Source organism: Lissotriton helveticus, chromosome 8 (genome assembly GCF_964261635.1).
Source record: "Lissotriton helveticus chromosome 8, aLisHel1.1, whole genome shotgun sequence".
Lineage (NCBI taxonomy): Eukaryota > Metazoa > Chordata > Amphibia > Caudata > Salamandridae > Lissotriton > Lissotriton helveticus.
Genome location: NC_136069.1, coordinates 404136104 through 404156491, shown reverse-complemented (window position 1 = coordinate 404156491; position 20388 = coordinate 404136104). Strand labels below are relative to the sequence as shown.

General features: G+C 45.1%; 1 protein-coding gene across 1 annotated transcript in view; it reads right to left on the bottom strand.

Annotated features, from left to right (window-relative positions):
- UFM1 (ubiquitin fold modifier 1) overlaps nt 1-9595 on the bottom strand; it is a 114637-nt gene extending 105042 nt beyond the window's left edge. The window contains exon 1 of the mRNA XM_078657233.1: nt 9462-9595. Within this exon, the coding sequence (XP_078513359.1) occupies nt 9462-9463 (2 nt within the window). The 5' untranslated portion in view covers nt 9464-9595. The remainder of the gene's footprint in view (nt 1-9461) is intronic.
- Between the last annotated feature and the right edge of the window lie 10793 nt (nt 9596-20388).

Sequence of the window (20388 nt, the reverse complement as noted above, 5' to 3'; positions counted from 1 at the left end):
CCAGGCCTGTCGAAGAATAGTATCTCTATTGTGAAAATTTAGTATCCGCCTGATAACTGCCCGTGTTCTGGCACCTGTGGGAGGTTTCGTGGTTAGAACTTTGTGGGCACGATCTATTATGAAACAGGTGAACAGGGTTTCCATGGGGATCCATGTTTTAAGCCATTGAGCGAGAAATGTGCCGAAGTCTGTGTCTTCACTGCCTTCGGGGAAACCCATGAAGCGAAGGTTGTTCCTAAGTGCTCTGCCTTCAGCTTCCTCTACACGAGTAGCCAGCCCCTGTGTGAGTTTCTAGAGTGTGTTCACCTTCCATTGGAGCATAGAGACTGAGTCTTCCACGCCCGAGACCCTGTTCTCGGCTTTGGTGAGGCGTTCCACGACATTACGCAAGTCTTGGTGCAGAACCATTACATCAGACCCAACCGCACTTACTTTGGCATCCAGCATATCCCTTGATTGCGGGATCGTTGCTAAAAGCGCAGCATTGTCATGGATACTGTTTTAGACTCCTATAGGCGTTGTGGTCCTCGCGCTGGTTCCAGTGAATGTATCCATTGTGGATTGTTTGGTAGCCGGGCCCGCTGACTTGTCTTTAGACATGGACGCTGTTTGTCCTATATTAGTGTTTTCAATATCTGGGGGGGGGGGGGGTAAGGGGAAATGGGGGGCGGTTTAATATGAAAGAGAATCTCCGGATGCTGGTCTTAGTCGATTGGTATATAGTATGGTATCCCCGCCTATGTGTTTCATTTTCCTGTATGGGTCGGAATTCTAGAGTTGCGTAGCTGTACACTAAAGGGGGTCATCCCAACCACAGGCCGCACCAGAACCTACTCTGGCCGCTTCCACAGATGGAGATGCAACCCCCTCTAATGGGCACTACCTTCATGCCCCATGTTGGTGTAGTCTGAGGGGTGCGGTTTCTCTTACCGCTGCTATTTACTCATCATACCTATGTTACCTTGCGGGTTTTAAGGCTGAATAAAAGCTCGGTTATGCCTCGCCTCACTGGCCGTGCTGTCCCCAGGCCATGCCTGTTGTGTATCTTTATCTTTTATTTCGCAGCAGGAGTGCACTGTGTACTTACCTTCACCTTGTATGCGCTCCAGTTTCTGCTTTTGTGTGGATTAGTCTCTTGGTCCGCGCCCAGGGAGCCGTTTCGCCGTGGAGTCTCCCATGGCCAAGCGTTATTCGGGGCCTTCCGGCTCCACCTTGGCTCCATGTATCTCTCTCCCCTTTGTCACCGTTTTAAGTTGGAGGACCTTCTGCCTGGGTGTTACTAGACCTCCGTCCAGCTTGTCTCCAGTGTGGTCAATGTCTCAACAGCCCACTGCCCAAATATACTTTGTAGACCGCTCTGGCTGATGAGGGTTCCACGGTCTCACTGGTGGTACCCGGGCCGTTGTGTATCTTTAGCTTTATTTCACAGCGAGGGTGCACTGTGTACTTGCCTGCAACTCTGGGTTGCTCTTCAGTTGCTGCTTTTGTGCGGCTTAGTCCTTTGCTTCGCAACTTGCCAGCCGTTTAGCTGCGGTGTCTCCTGTGGTCAAGCGTTATTCAGGGCCTTCCAGCTCTTCCTAGGTTCTGCGTGTGTCTCCCCCCTTTCTCGCCGGTGCTAGTTGGAAGCCCTTCTGCTGGCGTGTTACGTAGGCCACGCGGGCCAATGGGAGTCCCACAATCTCACAGATGGTGCCAGGGGCCGTCGCTCACTCCGTTGGATTCAAGGTTTCCCTTCCCTGCAAGGTTGGTAACTGGTAACAAGAACTCCAGGAGGGGCACCCGAGGCATAGTTGTCGTCAAAGCAGTCCGCTGCCACCTTATGCGCCATCAGCTGCACGGCCCGATGAGGGTCTAACGGTCCTACCGTCAGCATCCTGGATTGTCGATTGCTCAGCATGATTCCGGGAGCCACCACAGGATGTAGGGATTCTGTCCAGAGGCATGGGGCTTCGTGTGTGGTGGTATGAAGGAATGATTAGGTCAGATTTCGAAAGGGCTACAGGAGCTAGTCTACAGCACGTCCACCATGTCAGACCGCTTGGCCACACCCGACCGCTTGGCCACACCCACCCGTTGATGTATGTTTTTAATTCTTATCACATATGTGTCATAGTGATTTGTGTCAAGTCATTGGTTGTCAAATGTTTGAGTTTTGATATGTTTTTGATATATTTGTTATCCTCAATATGATCTGAAGTTTGAAGAACCCTATTTAATGTTTTATGCTACAGAACTGCAGCGAATAAAAATGATTGATGATGATGACATATTAGCCTAAATTCAGCAGTTTTTCCCCCCATTATTTTCGATGGCCCATTTCTACGTATTACAGATTTAAACTTGTGAACCACTTACACAATCAGCGAAAAAACTAGGGCTTTTACAGCACACCACTTATTATTCAGTCCTATTTACGTATATCTCATCTGTGGGTATGAGTAACCCCCTCTGTTACACTTAGAGACAATATCAACAATAACAGCCACAAACGAGGAATCCAGAACAATCAGTCCTCTTGCTGTTCAGTAGCCTTTATTGTGTTTCAAAATTATTCTTTTCTTAAAAAACACCCAGCACACGACTTGCTGACACGTGTTTCATCTTTTTCAAAGACTTTTTCAAGGCATGGATGTAGATATCATTGGAAACAGGATCGTGTGGAGCAAGCCTAGTCCCGCACAATAGACCGTTCGAAATCACCAAATTGTCACTGATCTCCCAGGTAAGCTCCAGATAACATATATACCACAGTCCTGATGTCTTGTCAGTAATGCCCCGATGGTCTAATAGAAACCGGGTGCTCAAATTGGTCAGTTCAGTTGTCAGTTGGTTTAAATATTGCTTCTACGGATAGGGCATATATATTCCAATCCTGTGATGCGTGGTAAAAACTCTGCACACCAACTATCAAGTGTCGGTCGGTATAAACAAACTCTTCTCCCAAGGTTTCAACACTCCAATATGTGCTGTCACCATTGAAGGATTATAAATATCAGGGCCGTCCTCCTCTTCTAGTTTGCGAGGACTCTACCACTGTTGGCCATACATCGCTAACTAGGGTATTCGTTGTAATATCTTCTCCGCACACTGCGCCACTATTTTCGGTCCAACCATGGTAAGTTAAGGCCTCCGAGTATCCGTAGCCCGCAGTCAGACCGCGCGTCCTTCTAGCAACGGGTGACTTGAAGATATTACAACGAATACTCTCGTTAGCGATGTGTGGCCAACAGTCGTTAATACCGACCGACACTTGATAGTTGGTGTGAAGAGCCCTATTGCATTGTAAATACTTGTTCTACATGAGTGCTTGACCTTGATCTAGTAGAAAATTAGGTGTGCGGAGTCACTTCTCTTATTTGTAGACTCTAGAACGCACATCTCTCTAACATTACAAACCCTGCATTTGTATTACAATTAAAGCATACTACACATTAGAAACTACATTTAATAAAAATACCCCAAACTATTCCTTGAGATCATTCCCCGGGTTTCCCTTTTCAATCCCAAATTTCAGATAAATCATTAGTAGAAGAAATTATGTAATGTGCCAAGGCAAACAGCTGTTGAGTATTCTACCCAAAAAACATCTGCACCACGAACACCTCTTCAGAAAATGTTCAAAATCTGAGAATTTCCGAAATTGCAATAACAGAGTAAACATCAAAACCACAATCACAATGAGACAATATTTACCTCAAAACTCACTCCCAATTATTTCACAACAATTCTGGCTCTCCGCCCTCTAGTACAAAGCTCCAGGTTTATGATGATGGGCAAGATAAAAGCTGCACCACAAAACATAGCAATATATGGAATCCGTCATTTGGCCATATTCAGGTTATTCAGGTATTAATGGTATTCAGGTTACAGTGAGCAGCTTCTAAACAAAGGGGCATGGACAATGTGAAAGCGCATATGGTGCGCTTTCACACAAAGTAAAAATAAAATAATTAAGGAACGCACCGCGCGGCAGCTGAAGTGAAAGTGGGACGCACTATTAATTAATAAAATAAATAAGCGCGGCCGCTAATGTGAAAGCGGACGCCTGTAAAATAAATAAGTGTGGCCGCTAAACTAAAAGCAGACCGCACCGTAAATTAAATAATTGAATAAGTGTGGCCGCTATTGTTAAAGCAGACAGAGTAGTAATAAAAAATAAAAATACAGTAGAAAGAGTGGGGCATGCTGAGATGTCATGGGTGGAATAGGGGAAAGAGCATGAAGGAAAATAGTGCTCACCAACTTATAGAGAAGAGCATGTAGCAACAGTAGTAAAAGGTGCAGTCCTTATGGGCGGTAACTAAAGGAGGTACCAAGGATGGTCTAACAAGCCTCATAATGAATCGGAAGAATACGTTCGTGAAGGACAATGGCAAAAGCCAATTAAAAATACGGGCAGAGAGCGGGCGGGGCTTCTAGTGCACACCCTAATACAGCTTGCCTCGCAGAGCAAGCAGCGAATGTGCTAGTCTCGACCTAAAAATAGATACACTGTACTTGGCAGCTCCTGTTTTGCATTAGGCTGCAGAGACCTGTTATTGAATTGTGAAAGTTCAACCTAAAATATTTTATCCCTGCGAGATTGGAACAAGGAGCCAAGTTTCATGGAAACAGATGCACCCTGTTCTCATATATTTTAGTGTTATGTTATACTTAAAAAAATGAGTTTCTGGTTGTGTGTTGGCCTGTCTGGCCACAGCAAGCAGCCCTGCTCCGCTGAAACTTTTTCGACTGCAGTAGATTTTCATCATCCAAAGGTAAAACATTTAATTGGGTCAAAACCAACAACTTTTGCCCAGCCATGCTTCATTGCAAGTGAGCAGCAAATGGAGACTAGATTATAGTGCTCTATAACGTTTGATGGGATAAACCATCATCTTGCAGTCGCCCATGATGCATCATGGGTCAGCTGTGACGTTTGCCCTGTTCAGAGTCTAACGCAGCTCATAGGTTAACATTGGTTAATATGAATTTCATATTCTTTCCTATAGAAAAGATGTTTAACACTTAAGAATTACGGCACTCATTGTTCCTTTTTCTGTAATTTTACTCATTATGTTTTTTTTTTTACTAATCTGGTTAAGAAGTGCACATCATTTATTTTTTTAAGCATCATAATATTTAATGTCCAAGCATCGCACATACCAAACTGGAAAGGGTAAAAACCTTTGAATACCTGGGAATTGTATTGAATGATAAATTTACCTGGAGCTCTCACCTGGAGAGAGCTGCACTGAAATTGACCCAGCATTCGGGAGGCATAACGAAGCTCTTAGCAAACAACAAATCCACAATCAGGCCGATCGGCCCCCCATTACAGATCTACAAATCCCAGGCCAAGGGGGCTGTCATCTATGGATCTGAACTCTGGGGCCATGAGAATACATCAAAGTTGCTGAAGGTGGAAAATAAATTTATTCGTAGCCTTGTGGGGCTACCACCGAGCACCCCCCTTGTCCCCTTGAGGATGGACTTAGGCCTATGCCCGCTTGATGAGGACCTGGCTTTACGCCCACTGGCCTTCTGGCGTAGAATATGGACAACTCCAGAATTGGCCAGTTACAGGGAAGGACTCCGGGAGGTTCTTGCCACTCCAGGCGCCGGAAAAATCAAATGGCTTAATTTTATTAAACTAGAACTGGAGGCCATAGGTCTCTCAACTATGTGGTCTGACCCCCAGAACAAGTGCCACATCCTCTCTAAAAAGGATCTAGCCAGGACATACCGAGAATGCAAACTTTCCCTGATACTCAACCACCAACATCTCGGGTCCCTGACAGCTTTCTTTTTCTCTCATAAGGTGAATTACAACATGGAACCTACTCTAGATAAAATGTATCCTCTTGTACTGAGAAAATTATATCTCCAGTGGAGACATGGCTCTCTCCCCATCAGAACTTTTACAACCAAATGGAGCCATGATCCAAGTAGTACCTGCCCAGCATGCAGAAATTTGGACGAAAGTGAGCTCCACATCCTCTTTTTCTGTCCAGTTTATCATGGGATTCGTAGGCACTGGATTATCCCCCTATGTAGGAATTTGGGATTCAAGAAGTGCCTGCCCGCCTTCAGAGTCCTAAAAACTGATTTGTCAGACCATATTGTGTTCACTATGGCCAAGTACTTGGGCGCCCTTTGGTCCATCAGAAGGAAATACCTCAAAACATAGACTGAGTACGGATCTGTCTTTACTTTATATGGATTCCTTTTTAGTATCGTTTTTATGAATTTTATAATCCACTGCATAAATCATTTAAATGAATTGTTTTATATGATGGTCTTTTATGGTAAAATTTTTACCGAAATAAAGATTTTTGAACTTGAATATTTAATGTTGTTAGAAAGACGGATAAGCCTTTGACACCCTCAGCCCTCATTACCGTAAGACTAGCAAACTATGTGAAAAGGAAACTGGAAGATTTACAGGAAAAACCAACACAGAGTAACAACCATACCCAGGTAAAGAAGCCACCTACCTCAACCAACTATTATTTTGCCGTCAATGATAATGTGAGCTAGTTGCCTGAACATGTGTCACACTAACCTAAAGCCGAATTACCCTAATTGGGAAATAGGGAGAAATGGGTGCTATTAATAGAAAGCATGGACTGGCAGTGATAACTAATGGAGATCTCCAATGATCTGAAATGATTGATGGAAAACTATGCATATTAAAACAATCAATACTCAAGAGGCCTTGAGATTCATCTTCTCATTACCAGGTATCCCCACAGAGATAGCTGAGACATACATGTCCATACTATTTCTAAGTAAATCTGTTCCTCGAAAAAACACTTCTTCAGTATTGCTTGGCAGATCTTCTACCACCTGAGCATCATCCACTGTTTTGAGTGACTCCGTTTTGGGACACATGTGTCCCTTTACCCATCCAACCAGTTCCACAGGAGCAAATAGCTTCTGCCTTTCTTCCAAGTTTCCTTTGATTGGACAACTTCTCTCTCGCTATACAGAACAAGGCCATGTCCAGACAAGTTTATACATTCTTAATAAGCATCACCAACTTCGTCAACAAGAGCCTCTCATGCCTCTGGTTAAGAGTCTACGTTTATTACAAAAACCTCCTTTCTTTGAAGCTAAGCAATACTTGGTTACCTAATATTAAACAAGACACACTTGGAATGTGTAGTCAATTCTGCATTATCACAGACGACCTTAGCATTCAATTCAGTGTTGTTGTACAAGTCACAGTATCAGTATGTAAGTACTTCCACAAATAACTTTTTAAGCAGCACTTGCTAACTTTTTTGATTCAATTCTTTATAGCATTCCTCGTCCCTACATCGTGCATGCAAATTACACACTGATAATCAATCATACAAGAGTGTAGTATAAATCAATGCACAGCATGTTACATAAGACAAAGAGAGTTTTGGGGTGTAAGAGTCACACATCATCGTTACATAATTATAGGCTAAGCTTATATAGCTGAGAGAAATACAGTCAGGATTTAAAACGCAACACAGTGCATGGGGCTGTCCTCTGGAGATGCTGACGGTATGCTGATTTTTCCTGAGATGTAAGGCTTTGAATAATTTTCTATTTTCCTTTGAACGAGGTCTGAGCTTTAGATGAGGTTATTAGTCAGGGAAGTTAAGAGAAAATGAATTTTGGAAACTATCTGTCTTTTGCTAATACTTGTGTTCTGAAATCTAAATAACAATGTCTATTTTCGAACTTCTGAAATAAAGATGAATATAACTGATTGAGATAAAACATTTACTCTTTTAAAGTTATCTTTTGAATAAAGAAATAAAGAGCGAATAAACTATTAGACATGACAAATTTTACTTTTAATAAAAATTAGATAAATGGAGAATTAAGCTGGTCTTGTATTTTCCTACGCCTAATTTTTTACTAGCAGATCCGTTGACCATAACGGTGGTGTGTCTAAATAAATGTCCTGTGGATAGAAGCCATGGTAACACTCTTTAAACTGAAGGTGTAAATAGTATAAATATTTAGTTTTAATTTAGACTCTCCGCTATGATACAGCAGCTCTCCTTTGAATCTCACCGATCCATGAAGTAGGATGAAAGTGTTTAGCGAGTAGCTCACAGTGTTATGGACCAGAATAGTACGCGATCTTTTGAAAGACCGGGAATTTACAGAAAAATGGACTACTATTACGAAGAGGAAAAGAAGAAATAAATAAAGCGAATAAACTATTAGACATGCTCATTTTTTAGCTCACAGTGTTATGGGCCCCACTGATGAGTAGATGTATGATATGGTATTTCGGGGAAAGGTAACATGGTTTTAGAAATTACTTCGGGAGTAGCGCTGCATCACCTGTGCATCCACAGAGCCAGAGCAGGTGGAAGATCCTTCTCTCACGTTGCAGCCAAGACCTGGAACGAGCTGACAGCAGACATCAGGCGCGCCCCCTCCCTGAACACCTTTAGGAAAACCCTCAAGACCTGGTTCTTCGGCTAAACAGATCTGCGGACCACCCACCCACTCAGCGCCTTGAGTCCCTCACGGGTGAGTAGCGCGCTTACAATTCCCTGATTGATTGATTTATTAACTGCAAGTAATATAAGGACTGTGTAAATAGCAGTCTCACTTACCTATCTACATAATAAACTGTCTTGTGCATATTACACAATGCACTTACCAGGAGGCAAATTAAACCTCTATGCTAAGTTAACCCATTCGGCGCTCATGACGAGCTCAGCTCGTCATCAGCGTAGGGCTGAGCTCGTCATGTAACGCGGGTTTTTGCGAATCGCAGCGCGCAGCGGGAAAACCGCTAGCGCGCATGCGGTTAAAACTGGGATTAAACAAAACACAAATCTCTCCAGAAAACGCTTCAACTACCAGAGTTATCTAACCATTATTATTTCCTGAAATATACATGGCACAAAAGCTCTCTGCAACCGGTGCTTTAACCAAATAAGATATTTTTTAATGCATCCTTTGCGACTAATTAAACGAGAAGAGACTTACTATAACGTCTCTCCTTGTTACCAATTTCTTTGTGACAGAGTTCTTAAAAACATAAATGTATACGTTGACTGTGAGACTGCTTTTGATAACTCCGCCCCTTGTGACCCCACCCCCTTTTTGTTGTCCACTACGATCCCCCAATTAACGGGCTCTCAGAGTTAAGTTTACCCAATTCCAGCACATATGTCAGATAGCCTTGGCTAGCTTTCAGTGCTCAACATAGGGCTTCAAAAGGAGCTGAGGCAGGACCAAGCGATGATGTGATGATGGACACATTGACTTTCAAGGACATCAACTTTGTACTGAATTAAAATCAGTGAAACACACTGCCCGAATAAGGACGGCGCTAACACAAGTATAACACCAAAGAAAGGTGTCAGTCTACGTTAGATTGAGTTACACTACAAACCCATACCCCAATTCGCTGCTGGGATGCAGACCGTTTATTTACAACAAAAGTGCCATAAAATGTACAGCTATCAATTGTCACTCACATCTTCCCTGGCACAGGCTATCGGCGTATGGTGTGTAGGAACGCTACGCCCAAAGAAGACACCGTCAGCAAAAGAGAAGCACATTCAAAAGGCAGGTCACCGGCACGGAAATCATAGATCTAGAAAGCAGACCGTGTAGACCTTGGCCCTCCCAACTCCAACTTTAACTTTGCGGCCATCATGTAAAGATACGTGTGGGATCAAAATGGGTGGATTATTTCACACAAAAGCTATACATTTCAAATATTACAGCTCACGACGCTCTTATACTCATTCAAAATATAAAACGGGCTACTTTTGAAAACGAATATTTCCAGTTAAGCAGATTTATACGATGCACATACCCAGAATACAGACTCTATTTTTATTTGTGTTTCGATTTCCTTAAAAGAAAATAAACAGTGACTGCCGTCAGGTGTCCCATGTTGGTGCGGCAATGTGACATTATTATTATTGATCTTTATTTTAAATGTCTTATTTCCTAGATGCTTGTCGCTCTTCTATTTCTACACACGGTCTTTTGCAAGCATTGAAAGACAGAAAGGAAGCCGCCTGCCCTAAAGTACACATGACAATTTACGTTATGCTGGGGGCCATGTTAGGATCAGGCAAACATCTCGCGAAATACACTCAGCTAAATAATTTAAAATTCTATTCAAAACGTATCGAACTTGACGCTAATGTGATGTTCGCTCATAGAGTGCTCAGTTTGGAGCAAACAAGCTACGTGGTAATGTCAGTTTAGTCTTAGACTTCGTTTGTGTCGCGTTAGCACGTAGGGTGTGAGACACAGCTCGAGATGCTGCGAAATCAACCACTGTCACCGTCAATCCCTGCCTCTTGGGTTGTGAGGGGATGGTTACTATGGATACCCGCTGGTCCATAGAGCAGGCGGATGACTTTGTTTACTTTTTGTAGTGGGCGTGACCATTAGTAGATACAGCCCATAAAAAGCTGCGCTTTATTAGATATGGTAGCAGAAAAAGTAGCAGAGGAGGCGTTTACTACAGGGTCGAAAACCGAATGCTCTACCCAGAATGACAGAATCCTAACACATCGACATATGATCAAGGATTTGAAAGTTCATTTTTTTCCTAATATACATTATGCATTCCTATTATTGGTGTGCCAATCTGTATCAAATTCTAGTTTATGGGCGTGCCAACATGTAGGACTAGGAGCGGTGTACTATAGATCAGGCGCGCAAGACCCATTGAACTCAAAGGGCTTCAGCCCCCCCCCCCCCCCCCCCTCCCCCCTGTCGTGTGTGTCAGCCCGGGATGAGACAGCTTCCCGGGCACACACACAGCCACACCCAAGCACTCCAACGTTCTTTAAAAGACTATTTGCTTGTTAATGAGGCCTTGCTGTTGTTTCACTCCTTCTAAGAGCCCCTGCAGCTCCACTCTGCCTATTGCTTAAAGATTCAGCCCCCCTGAAATTTTTTCTTAGCCCCCCCCTCCCTCCCCCCACACACCCCTCCGAAATTTGGCTCTGCTCTAGATACGGACTTTGGTGCTCCCTGTCTGGCACCGTTTTTTTCTAGTTATGAGATCTCATATAATGAACTGCGGCGGCTCCTTTGTTGAGGCGGAGGAGCGTCGCCTCCCTGCTCTTTGAGAAGTACAAAAAGGAAAAGTAGAATGATAATAACACAATGTTATTATTATTGTATTTTTCAGTAAAGAGCCAGGGCGGGGCTGTGCTGTCGTCACGAAGAAGGGAGTAGGACTGGTGGGCACCATAAGTGTGCATTAGAGTTTGGCCGGCTGTCTTAGGACAGCCAAACTGACATGCGCACTAAGCATTTTTCCACCCGGCTGCGTCGCACAGTCGGGTGGAGAACAGTCCCAGGCACTGTCTGAGTGGCAAACCAGGCCTCTCAGACCAGTCACAATGTTGCTGCTTAGTATTAGCAGCATAACATCTGTGTCATGATTGGCTTAGGGGAGTCCGGGTGTCTGTCGGGAGTTGACAGGAACAGAAGAGTACAGAGGAGAGACAGCGGCCAGCAGGTAAGTGATTCTTTTTTTTTTCTTCCCACGGCCATCCACCTCTGTTCCATAGCAGCCGCCACTGACGATGCTGAAACAGTCTCATAAGAATGACAGATAAACATTCTCTTTTCAATGCTTTATATAAGAATTAATTGACAAAATACAAACAAGCATTTACAATACAATGGTCTCGTCTTTTTTAAAGTTAGAGCTATTGGCATTGCAAATGTCATTTTTTTCATTTATTGTTATTTTTTTAAACCAATAAATATATGGTATTGTCATTTACAATGGCAATAGGTAAGCATTAGAGACCTATTGCATTTGCACCCACACACACACAGAGCCACACACACACACACAGCCACACACACACACAGAGCCACACACACACACAGAGACACACACAGAGCCACACACACACAGAGCCACACACACAGCCACACACACAAACAGAGCCACAGACACACACACACACAGAGCCACACACCACACACAGAGCCACACACACACACACACACACACACAGACCCACACACACACAGGCTGCCAAAAGGGTTACAACCCACCCACGAGCGCAGGCCGAGGCAAGCTGTCTGTCTAGGCAGGCCTAACTCCAGCTCCGCCCACAGGTAAGTAGAGCCCTGTCCCATCTGCGAAAGGAAGTGCTAGGTGTTGTGCACATATGTATCTCTTAAATCGGCAATAGAAATGCATGGAAGGGCAACATGCATAGATTGTAAATGTACGATTCCTGATAAAACTTAAAACACATACTATACAGTAATAGATTTAGCGCGGTCGGCGTTTAATAGCCAATGCTGAGTTACTTTAAATTGCGTTATGACACGCATAATGTAACACGAATCATTAAAGAAGTCTGACGACTGTTTGAGAGATGGCAGAAGTACTTCAGATTTAGTAGACGACTGGCAGAAATAACAGCCAAGATGGCAGCCCCTGGGAGGCCTAACTGCGAGCGGTTGGCGGTCTGGTACATCTTCTCTCTTTTGTCCCATTGTGTCACTTCCGGGTTCTGCTGCCATCTTGAGGGTGCGGCTAGCAGTTGGTGGATAAGCATCTGGTCTCAGAATCCAAAGTGCTGCTGGCTAAAAAGACAGGACGAGATGGCATTGCCAAGTGGGTGCTATTAAACACTTCCGGAAATCCTGCACTTAAGATGGCGGTCCTTGGCACCCTTTACCAGGGACCTATCTGCTCCTTCACTTTCTTCTCTTGCCAGAACATAAGGGTTTCAGGAATGGGGGAGAATTACCTACGGCGTTTGTGGGAATGTGTGGGAGTGAAATATACGCTGCTTCCACCCCCGTTGTTATTTTAATTACATGACTTCTTTGATAAAATTATGAAAATGTTCATGTATGAGAGATTAAAGGGAGGCGCGGCGGATTTTTGTGTTGGTACTCGAAGCACACGAGCGAGCAGCTGCAGGATGCAACTCATCATTTTCACATATACTTTGGTTTTTTCCAATCTCGAATTCATATCTCCGGGTGGTTTTGTGTCATTTAGGTAGAAATTAATTAAAATCAAAAGCCACGAACAGGTACTGACTGTCCCCCTTTCAGCTTACCCCCCGGCGAAGCCAGCAGTTGCTGTTTGTTTACATCATCTGAGCGGGTCGCCGGAGGCTTGCTTTTGCCTCATCCCCGGCCTAGTTTACAGCTAAAATGATTTAAAAAGGCCTTGAACTGCAATACGAAGAGATTAGATATGAATGGACACACGCCACTTATAGCAGGAGCCCTACAGTGCGGGCTGGGAGGCGTCCTTCACAAAAATAGGACACACATCCCATCCAATTCAGGGACATATTCCCTGGCTATATAAGCTAGTGAAATGAACGAATCAATTAACCTCTTCGACGCTGATGACGGCTCCCGGCCGTCATGAGTCACGGTGGGCGTGTGCTGATGACGGCTGGGAGCCGTCATGACCACGCCCGCGATTGGAATGCTCAGCACTGTGGCGGAATGCGCGCCGCAGTGATGAGGCTAAATTAGCTTTTGTGAAGTACTGGAGTGGGCGTGGGAGGGCTCAGTGCATGCTTGGCTGAGGTAGTTTCTTATTTCGCTAGGCCTGCGGCCTACTTACTTACTGGAGCTTTTGTAGCACATCTCTCGATCGACAATTATATTTCACGTGAAATGTCCCCTGGCCGTATATTCCTGTTCCCTTGTAGTACAGAGGCTGCAGTGAGCCATCTGGTCACTACACACTGGTGAGCCTACTCCGTACCTGCCAACTTGAAGAACAAGCGCTCGCCATGTCTGTAAGCCCCGTCCTTTTGCGATTGGGGGGCGTGTTTTTCTTTCTCCCCTCTTCTCCATTGGCTGGAATGTAAACAACGGGTGTGTTTTTGACTTGTTGTTTACATTCCAGACAATGGAGAAGAGTGTAGAACAAAACTAAAAAATACGCCCCCCACTCCGAAAAGACGGGGCTTAGAGCGAGAGAATGACATCAATGAGACCTCTTCTCCAATGGCTGGCCGCCGTTTAGGAGGCCAGCCAATGGAAAAGAGGGGCGGGGTTTATCCTCGCTACTCAGAGTCATTAAATCTCGCCAGCGATACTGCGCATGTGCGCAGCCTACGCTAGCCGAGACCTAAAAAGGTGTCATTAGCAAATTTAGCAACAGAGTATATAAGTCTAGGTACAAAGAAACCCGGCATAGATTTGCCTTCTAATAGTTCTTTGGTAGCAAAATCCACACTCTTATAAAGGGCTTTAGACAAAGATGTTCAAAAATTCTGTAGGAATACGTGATTCAATGGGGTTGGACCAATAGGAAACATCCTAGGAGAAACATTAACTACAGAATACATTAGAGGATTCTTCCAGCATACTGGTATGTTGAGATTCAAGCATTCTCACAGTCTTAGCTGTTTAATTAAGCTGATACTTTGTTAACATAAGCCTAGGACAGTAAGAACCATCCTTGATTCAGTGCAACAAAGACATTTCTCTGAGAACATTTTCTGGTTACTCAAATGAAACTAGACATATTTTATTCAGAACCTGAATCAATAACAATTATTATGTGCTGTATGGTAAAGTTGAGGCAAGATGGAGAACAATGTAAACACAGGCTAATATTAGCACAAGCTCAAATCATAATGCTCTTTTTATTGGCAGGAAATCGACACTCACAACATCAATATTAACATGTTAGCATGGAAATGTGTTAACTGTGTATTACTCACTTTTAGCTGGACCATAAAGATGTTTTTGCGGAGTAGCACAAGTATACAATATACTATTCGAAGAACCAGTTCAGCATTTATGGGAATGCTGTCAAGACTTCAACTCCCATGATGCGTTATTCTTTTTCAGGAAATAAGGCTTTTGGCAACATCTACGTGGCGATTTTGGGAGGGGCATCAGTTTAAAACCGGCCCGCCCAAATGCATGATGATTATTATTATTATTTAATTAGCATGAGTGAAGGAGCTGCATTGCCAGGCAAATATAATCCTGTTGCCGGTCCGCTCCAATCCAAATTAAATAGTGTGGTAAGGGTGCATTTGCACCACAAAGTTTCCTCTGGTGTGCTTTCAAGATTAGCGGCACAGAAGTCGCTTGGTAAACAAACTTGTGAGGGTGTTGGAGCAGCAAGCATAGCCTTCGTGTGTATCACCTCTGAGTTAGCTTTAACGCGGGGGGGCTCCGCTTTCATATCTCATTGAAATGTTCTGTGTGTGACAATTGTGATGTAACCATGACGCAGGTGAGCTCCACTCTCAGGAAAGACTTGTTGCACTTAAAATACATTCAGTTCACATATATAGTGAATCCAATGAGTGACGAACAGTGAGAGACTCTTCATATTTACATGTGACTAAAACACTAGCTGATACTGTCAGTTGTTATGAACAATAAAGCATGAGATGAGTGAGAACAAATATTAAGAGCTTTTTGCATGTGCAAGTGCAATAGCTGCGCTATTGAAAAGTATACCAATAAGTAAAATGCAAAAGCATTTGTTGGTAATTAACCTATCTATATTTTGCTCAACAGGGGATGTGAACATTACGAAAGACCCCAGTGAAGTAAAGGGGATAACTATGATAGGTTATGTTGGTCAACAGAGTCTAAGATTGAAGGCTACGGCATCTTAACATATTGTTCTGTTTCCAGTCATAGATATTGCACAGTTCTGTTCAAGGGAAGAATCTAAAGGATACACTATCATTTTCTTTCTTTACAGGTAGGAAATAGTGAGAGTAGTGCAATGTGAATGGGGAAGAGAGAAGTAAAGTATTAAGTTGACTAATTTAATCATGTTTTTGACTCTTTCAGGTCTCACACCTAGAATGGTACAAGAACGTCAGACAGCGGCTGTAGTCTGATCAATAACCTGTACTCCAAACAGGGTAAGAGCTCATGTAGGAAGGTAGATCCCTGACTATGGTTGCCCCCAACTTTTTGCCTGGTGTTTTGCTGGTTTTCTGACTTAGTTGACCTGGGGCCCTGCTATTCAGGACCCCAGGCCTACTGCTCTCTCTGTAAAATGGATTCCATGTACCTTAGGTACATATCTAATTGGATACTGAGTCACCTTGTCAGTCCCTGTACAGTGTACCTTAGGTACTCAGGGCATAGGTGTACCCAGGGCTACCAGGGGCTGCAGCATGTATTATGCCACCCCTGGCTGGCCATCCAAAATCTGACACAACTGGCTGCTTGACAGCTGGGGCAAGGTGGTGTAATCACCCTTTGCTTTAGATATAGTATACCTATATCTAACCCTAAAAATGGACACACAGATCTCCTATCAGTCACTCCTATGGCAGGCCTTGACAATCCTGAAGGCAGAGTGCTTGGAATCGTGTGAGATAGTGCTCTGGCATGAGCTGAGCCTGTCTGCGGCTTTCGGGATCCATCCCTTAGCCGTTTCCATGATATCGCATACCATATACTCTTAAGTGCATTATAATCCTCGCGGTTATATGCCAACTCTGGTATCGCTTTATCAAAACATGTCGAGTAAGGTGTCATACGAATTGGAATACTAACCCCTCGCCAATTCTGGCGACGGGGTTAGCATTCCACCCTTCTAGAGGGACACGACATGTATGTAACCTGTAACCCCGGGTAAAGTCAGACATAGCCTCAGCTCCACAAAATGGATGCTGCCACCGAGACACAAGTCTGCCCTCCTGCTGCTGGGAGTCCTCCCAGAGCAGGAGGCAAGGACAAAGGGTTTCCTGCCAGGGGCGGTGCTAGCAGAATTTTGTGTATCCTAGGTAGGCAGGGCTACAGAGGAAGGTGACTGCAAGTGGCACCCCGGTGCTCACTGTGCATAGGCCGGCTGAAACCAGTTCCAGGGGCACTCCAGCCCCTGGCCTGGGGAAAGCCCGCCAAAGGAGAGGGGTGTAACCACCCCCCTCCTAGTCCCACCCATAGGGCAGGACTTAGTCGCGTGCCAGCCCCTTTTTGCAGGATAAAGGTAGGACCTGGCCCCCTTCCAAATCAGATCATCTTTGGAATCAAGACACGACTTTCTACGAAAGGACATCAAGATTTCTTCTTCAAGATTCTCCCTTGTGACTAAGGAGTAGTCACCCTGCATCCGCAGGCACCATCTTAAGAACACTGCGGTCTGCTGCAAGTCCTTCCTCCGGAATCTGACTGCCCAGCTCGACGAGAACCGGCTTCCCTGGCACCTCTGACCTCTACCCACCTCTACAGCTAAGCTGAGAACCGTGGGTGCGACGAGACCTCGAGGGACCGGCCATCTTCAAGACTGCATGACTTCTTTCCAGCACGACCGCCGAGGGATCCTCTGGTGAGTGCTTTGGGGTCCGAGAAGCCCCGACCCTGAGCAGCCCCAGCACCGAAGTTCAGCCTCCCAGCATCTCCACGATCTGCGTGGGGCCCTTCTGCTTTTTGCTGCTCACCGCGTTGTTTGGCTACTAGCCCGCTGGCTTGTGGCCTTCTTAACGATGCCCGACGACATCACTGTTGCCGGTCTGGTTGCTCCGGACTGGCCCTTGCTCCCTTCCAAGAGAGGAGCACCCCGGACCCTCCTGGTCCACTCCAGACGCCATTTTAGGTCCACCGCGTGGGCTTGAATTTGCCAAGACTTGTTGCCCCAATCCTGGGTCCAGCGACGTCGAGAGCATCATCCATCGTGGGACAGCTCGTACCTCCATCCTGGTCGCCGACAACGCCTCCTGGTCCGTGAGACTACAGAGCCCAGCGTCGCCCACTCACCTAGTCGAGGTGACTACCACCCGGTGCCCTCCTGGTGCCACCTGACTACTGGCTAGTAGTCACGAACTTGGTCCCCTCTGCTTTCAGGTGTCATCTATCTTCGATCCAGGCTTGGATCACCCGAACAATCTTCACTGGTCGCCTGCCAGCAACTCCTTTCCTTCAGGCTCCTGGTTCGTCAACGGAGAATCCCGACGTCTTTTCAGACCTATGCAGCTGCAGCCCCTGGGCTAGGTAACTTCGGTATTTCGGTGCCTCAGCATAGCCTCACTATCCAAGGGTCCAGATCCACTTTCGTTTTTGACCTACCTAGTCGGGTTCGCCCGAGAACACTAACTTTGTGAATACTAGCTTCCATAGGCTTTTTCCCGCCTTGCGCGTGAGAGTTCCCACTCTGCACGTGGCGCCCCTAGGCCTCCTGCTCCTAACCTGAGTGTTCAGTATTGTAGGCCTAGCGTTTCTAAAGCCTCTGAGAATCGTTACTTACCTGCTAGTAATTCGCATTCCACTTTTGTAGTATATGGTTTTTCGTGCCCCTCGGGCATTTGTGTAAATTGTGCGACTTAAAGTATTTTCTTAAGAGTTTTGTTGTGTGCTTAGCTCCCTGACTCATAAAGAGTTCAGGGTAGTCTTGTTATAAATAAATATCTGTTTATTTTCATAACAACTTGTGTGGTGTCCTTTCACTGGGTGTTCAAGGGGTAATGTGATGGTAAAACAGCTGGCTTAACACGCCCTCTAGAGTCTTAGCCTTAGACTGCTCGTATCCATGCTACTAGGATAACTGGTCTATAAGGTTGACTTACAACCAATCATCAATAAGGGTTGTTTGGACTGATATATAGTGATCACTAGAATAGTGAACACTGCACATCAGGCCAACTTCTCACATTGGTGAGCAGCGGTTGGGATTTGAGCTTTCTGTTGTTTTACCACACATATCCTAAGAATATCTTGTGAAAGATCACATAAGTACTAAAGGTACATATAACTTAGCTTAGAATACTCTGAGTTCTACTGAACCAGCTGTTGTAGCTCCTAGGGCCTAGCACACCCTAAACTACAACTCTAGCAAGGGATCAGTAGGTAAACATATAGTGTAGGTAAGTGCACCACTTACACCTCACTAGAAAAGCATGTCTACCCATGGAGAGTCTTCAGAGACTCCCCTTGTGGTTATTGACCCTCCACAGGTCAGCTCAAGATATGCAGCTCTCAATTTCCAGGAGTTGAGACACTTGTGCACCTCCAGGAAATTGAAACAGGGGTCTAACCCCACCACTCCCTTTCTGTTAGGTCTCCTAGAGAGCTATGATGCTAGGAAAGCATCTCAGGGAGATGGGAATATGCCAGCCTTAGAAGGGCACCTTGGTGATCCAGACCTCCCTAACACTGAAAAGGGACTTGAGGAGGAGGATCTTGAGGATCCCTCTGGGGATGAGGCAGACAAGAGGTCTGAGTTAGTCAGCAGACTTACTAGGGCCAACTTAGACCTACTTGGGGAAGGATCTGGTGGACCCCCAGTACTGACCCTAATTAGGCCTAACCTTGGAGTTAGGAGAAATAGATCTCCTTCTAGGGACTCCATTAGATCTCTGCACTCTAATGCCTCTTCTCAGGGGAGAAGGAACTCTCCCCAGAGGAGATTGACTTCCCCTCAGAGAAGAGAGCATGAAGCAAGGATGAGACAAGCTAAACTGAGGATTGAAAGGGAAGAACTTGCCCTGGCCAAAGAGAAGCTTGCCTTTGCTAGAGAGCAGCAGATGAGTGGGTTAGCTCCCACTGGTGGCAGCAATCTCCCAAGAGAAAAAGAGAAGGGTTTAGATACTAAACACCTGACAAAAATAGTGCCCCCCTTTAAACAAGGGGATGACATCCAGAAATGGATGGCTGCTTTGGAGAGGGCCTGCACTGTGCAGTGCATTCCCCAGAGTCAGTGGGCAGCTATCCTGTGGCTCTCCTTCGATGGCAAAGGTAGAGATAAGCTCCTCACTACTAGAGTGGAGGATGCTAACAATTACGAGGTCCTGAAAAATGCACTGGTTGATGGGTTTGGCTTAACCACTGAGCAGTACAGGTTGCTGTTCAGAGACACCCAGAAAACTCAGTCTCAGGACTGGTCTGACTTTGTTGATTGTGCCACTAAGGCTTTGGAAGGCTGGCTACTGGGTAGCAAGGTTACTGACTTCACAGGATTGTATAATCTTATTATGAGAGAGCAAGTCTTAAATAATTGTCAGAACCAGTTATTACACCAGCACCTGGTAGACTCTGATCTGACCTCTCCACACGAATTGGGTAAGAGGGCAGACAAATGGGTCAGAACCAGGATTAGGCCCAAGAACCAAGGTGGTGACCAGAAAAAGGAATCAACCAAGCCTCAAGAGAAGGGTGGGAATAAATCTCCAGATCAAACCACATCAGGGCCCCAAAAATCCTCTGAGGGGGGTGGGTCCCAGAATCCTTCTAATAACCAAAAGAAACCTTATTGTTATCCCTGTAAACAGGTGGGTCATTTAAAAACTGACAGCAGTTGCCCAAAGAATAACAATAAGGAGAACATACCCCCAAGTAACATTCCCAAACCTCCTGTTACTACTAGTAGTAATCCCCCAGGTGGTGGGAGTGCCCCCAAGAATTTGGGTGCATTTACTTTGGGAGTTCCTGGGGACTCTGGCCTAACCAGGTCCC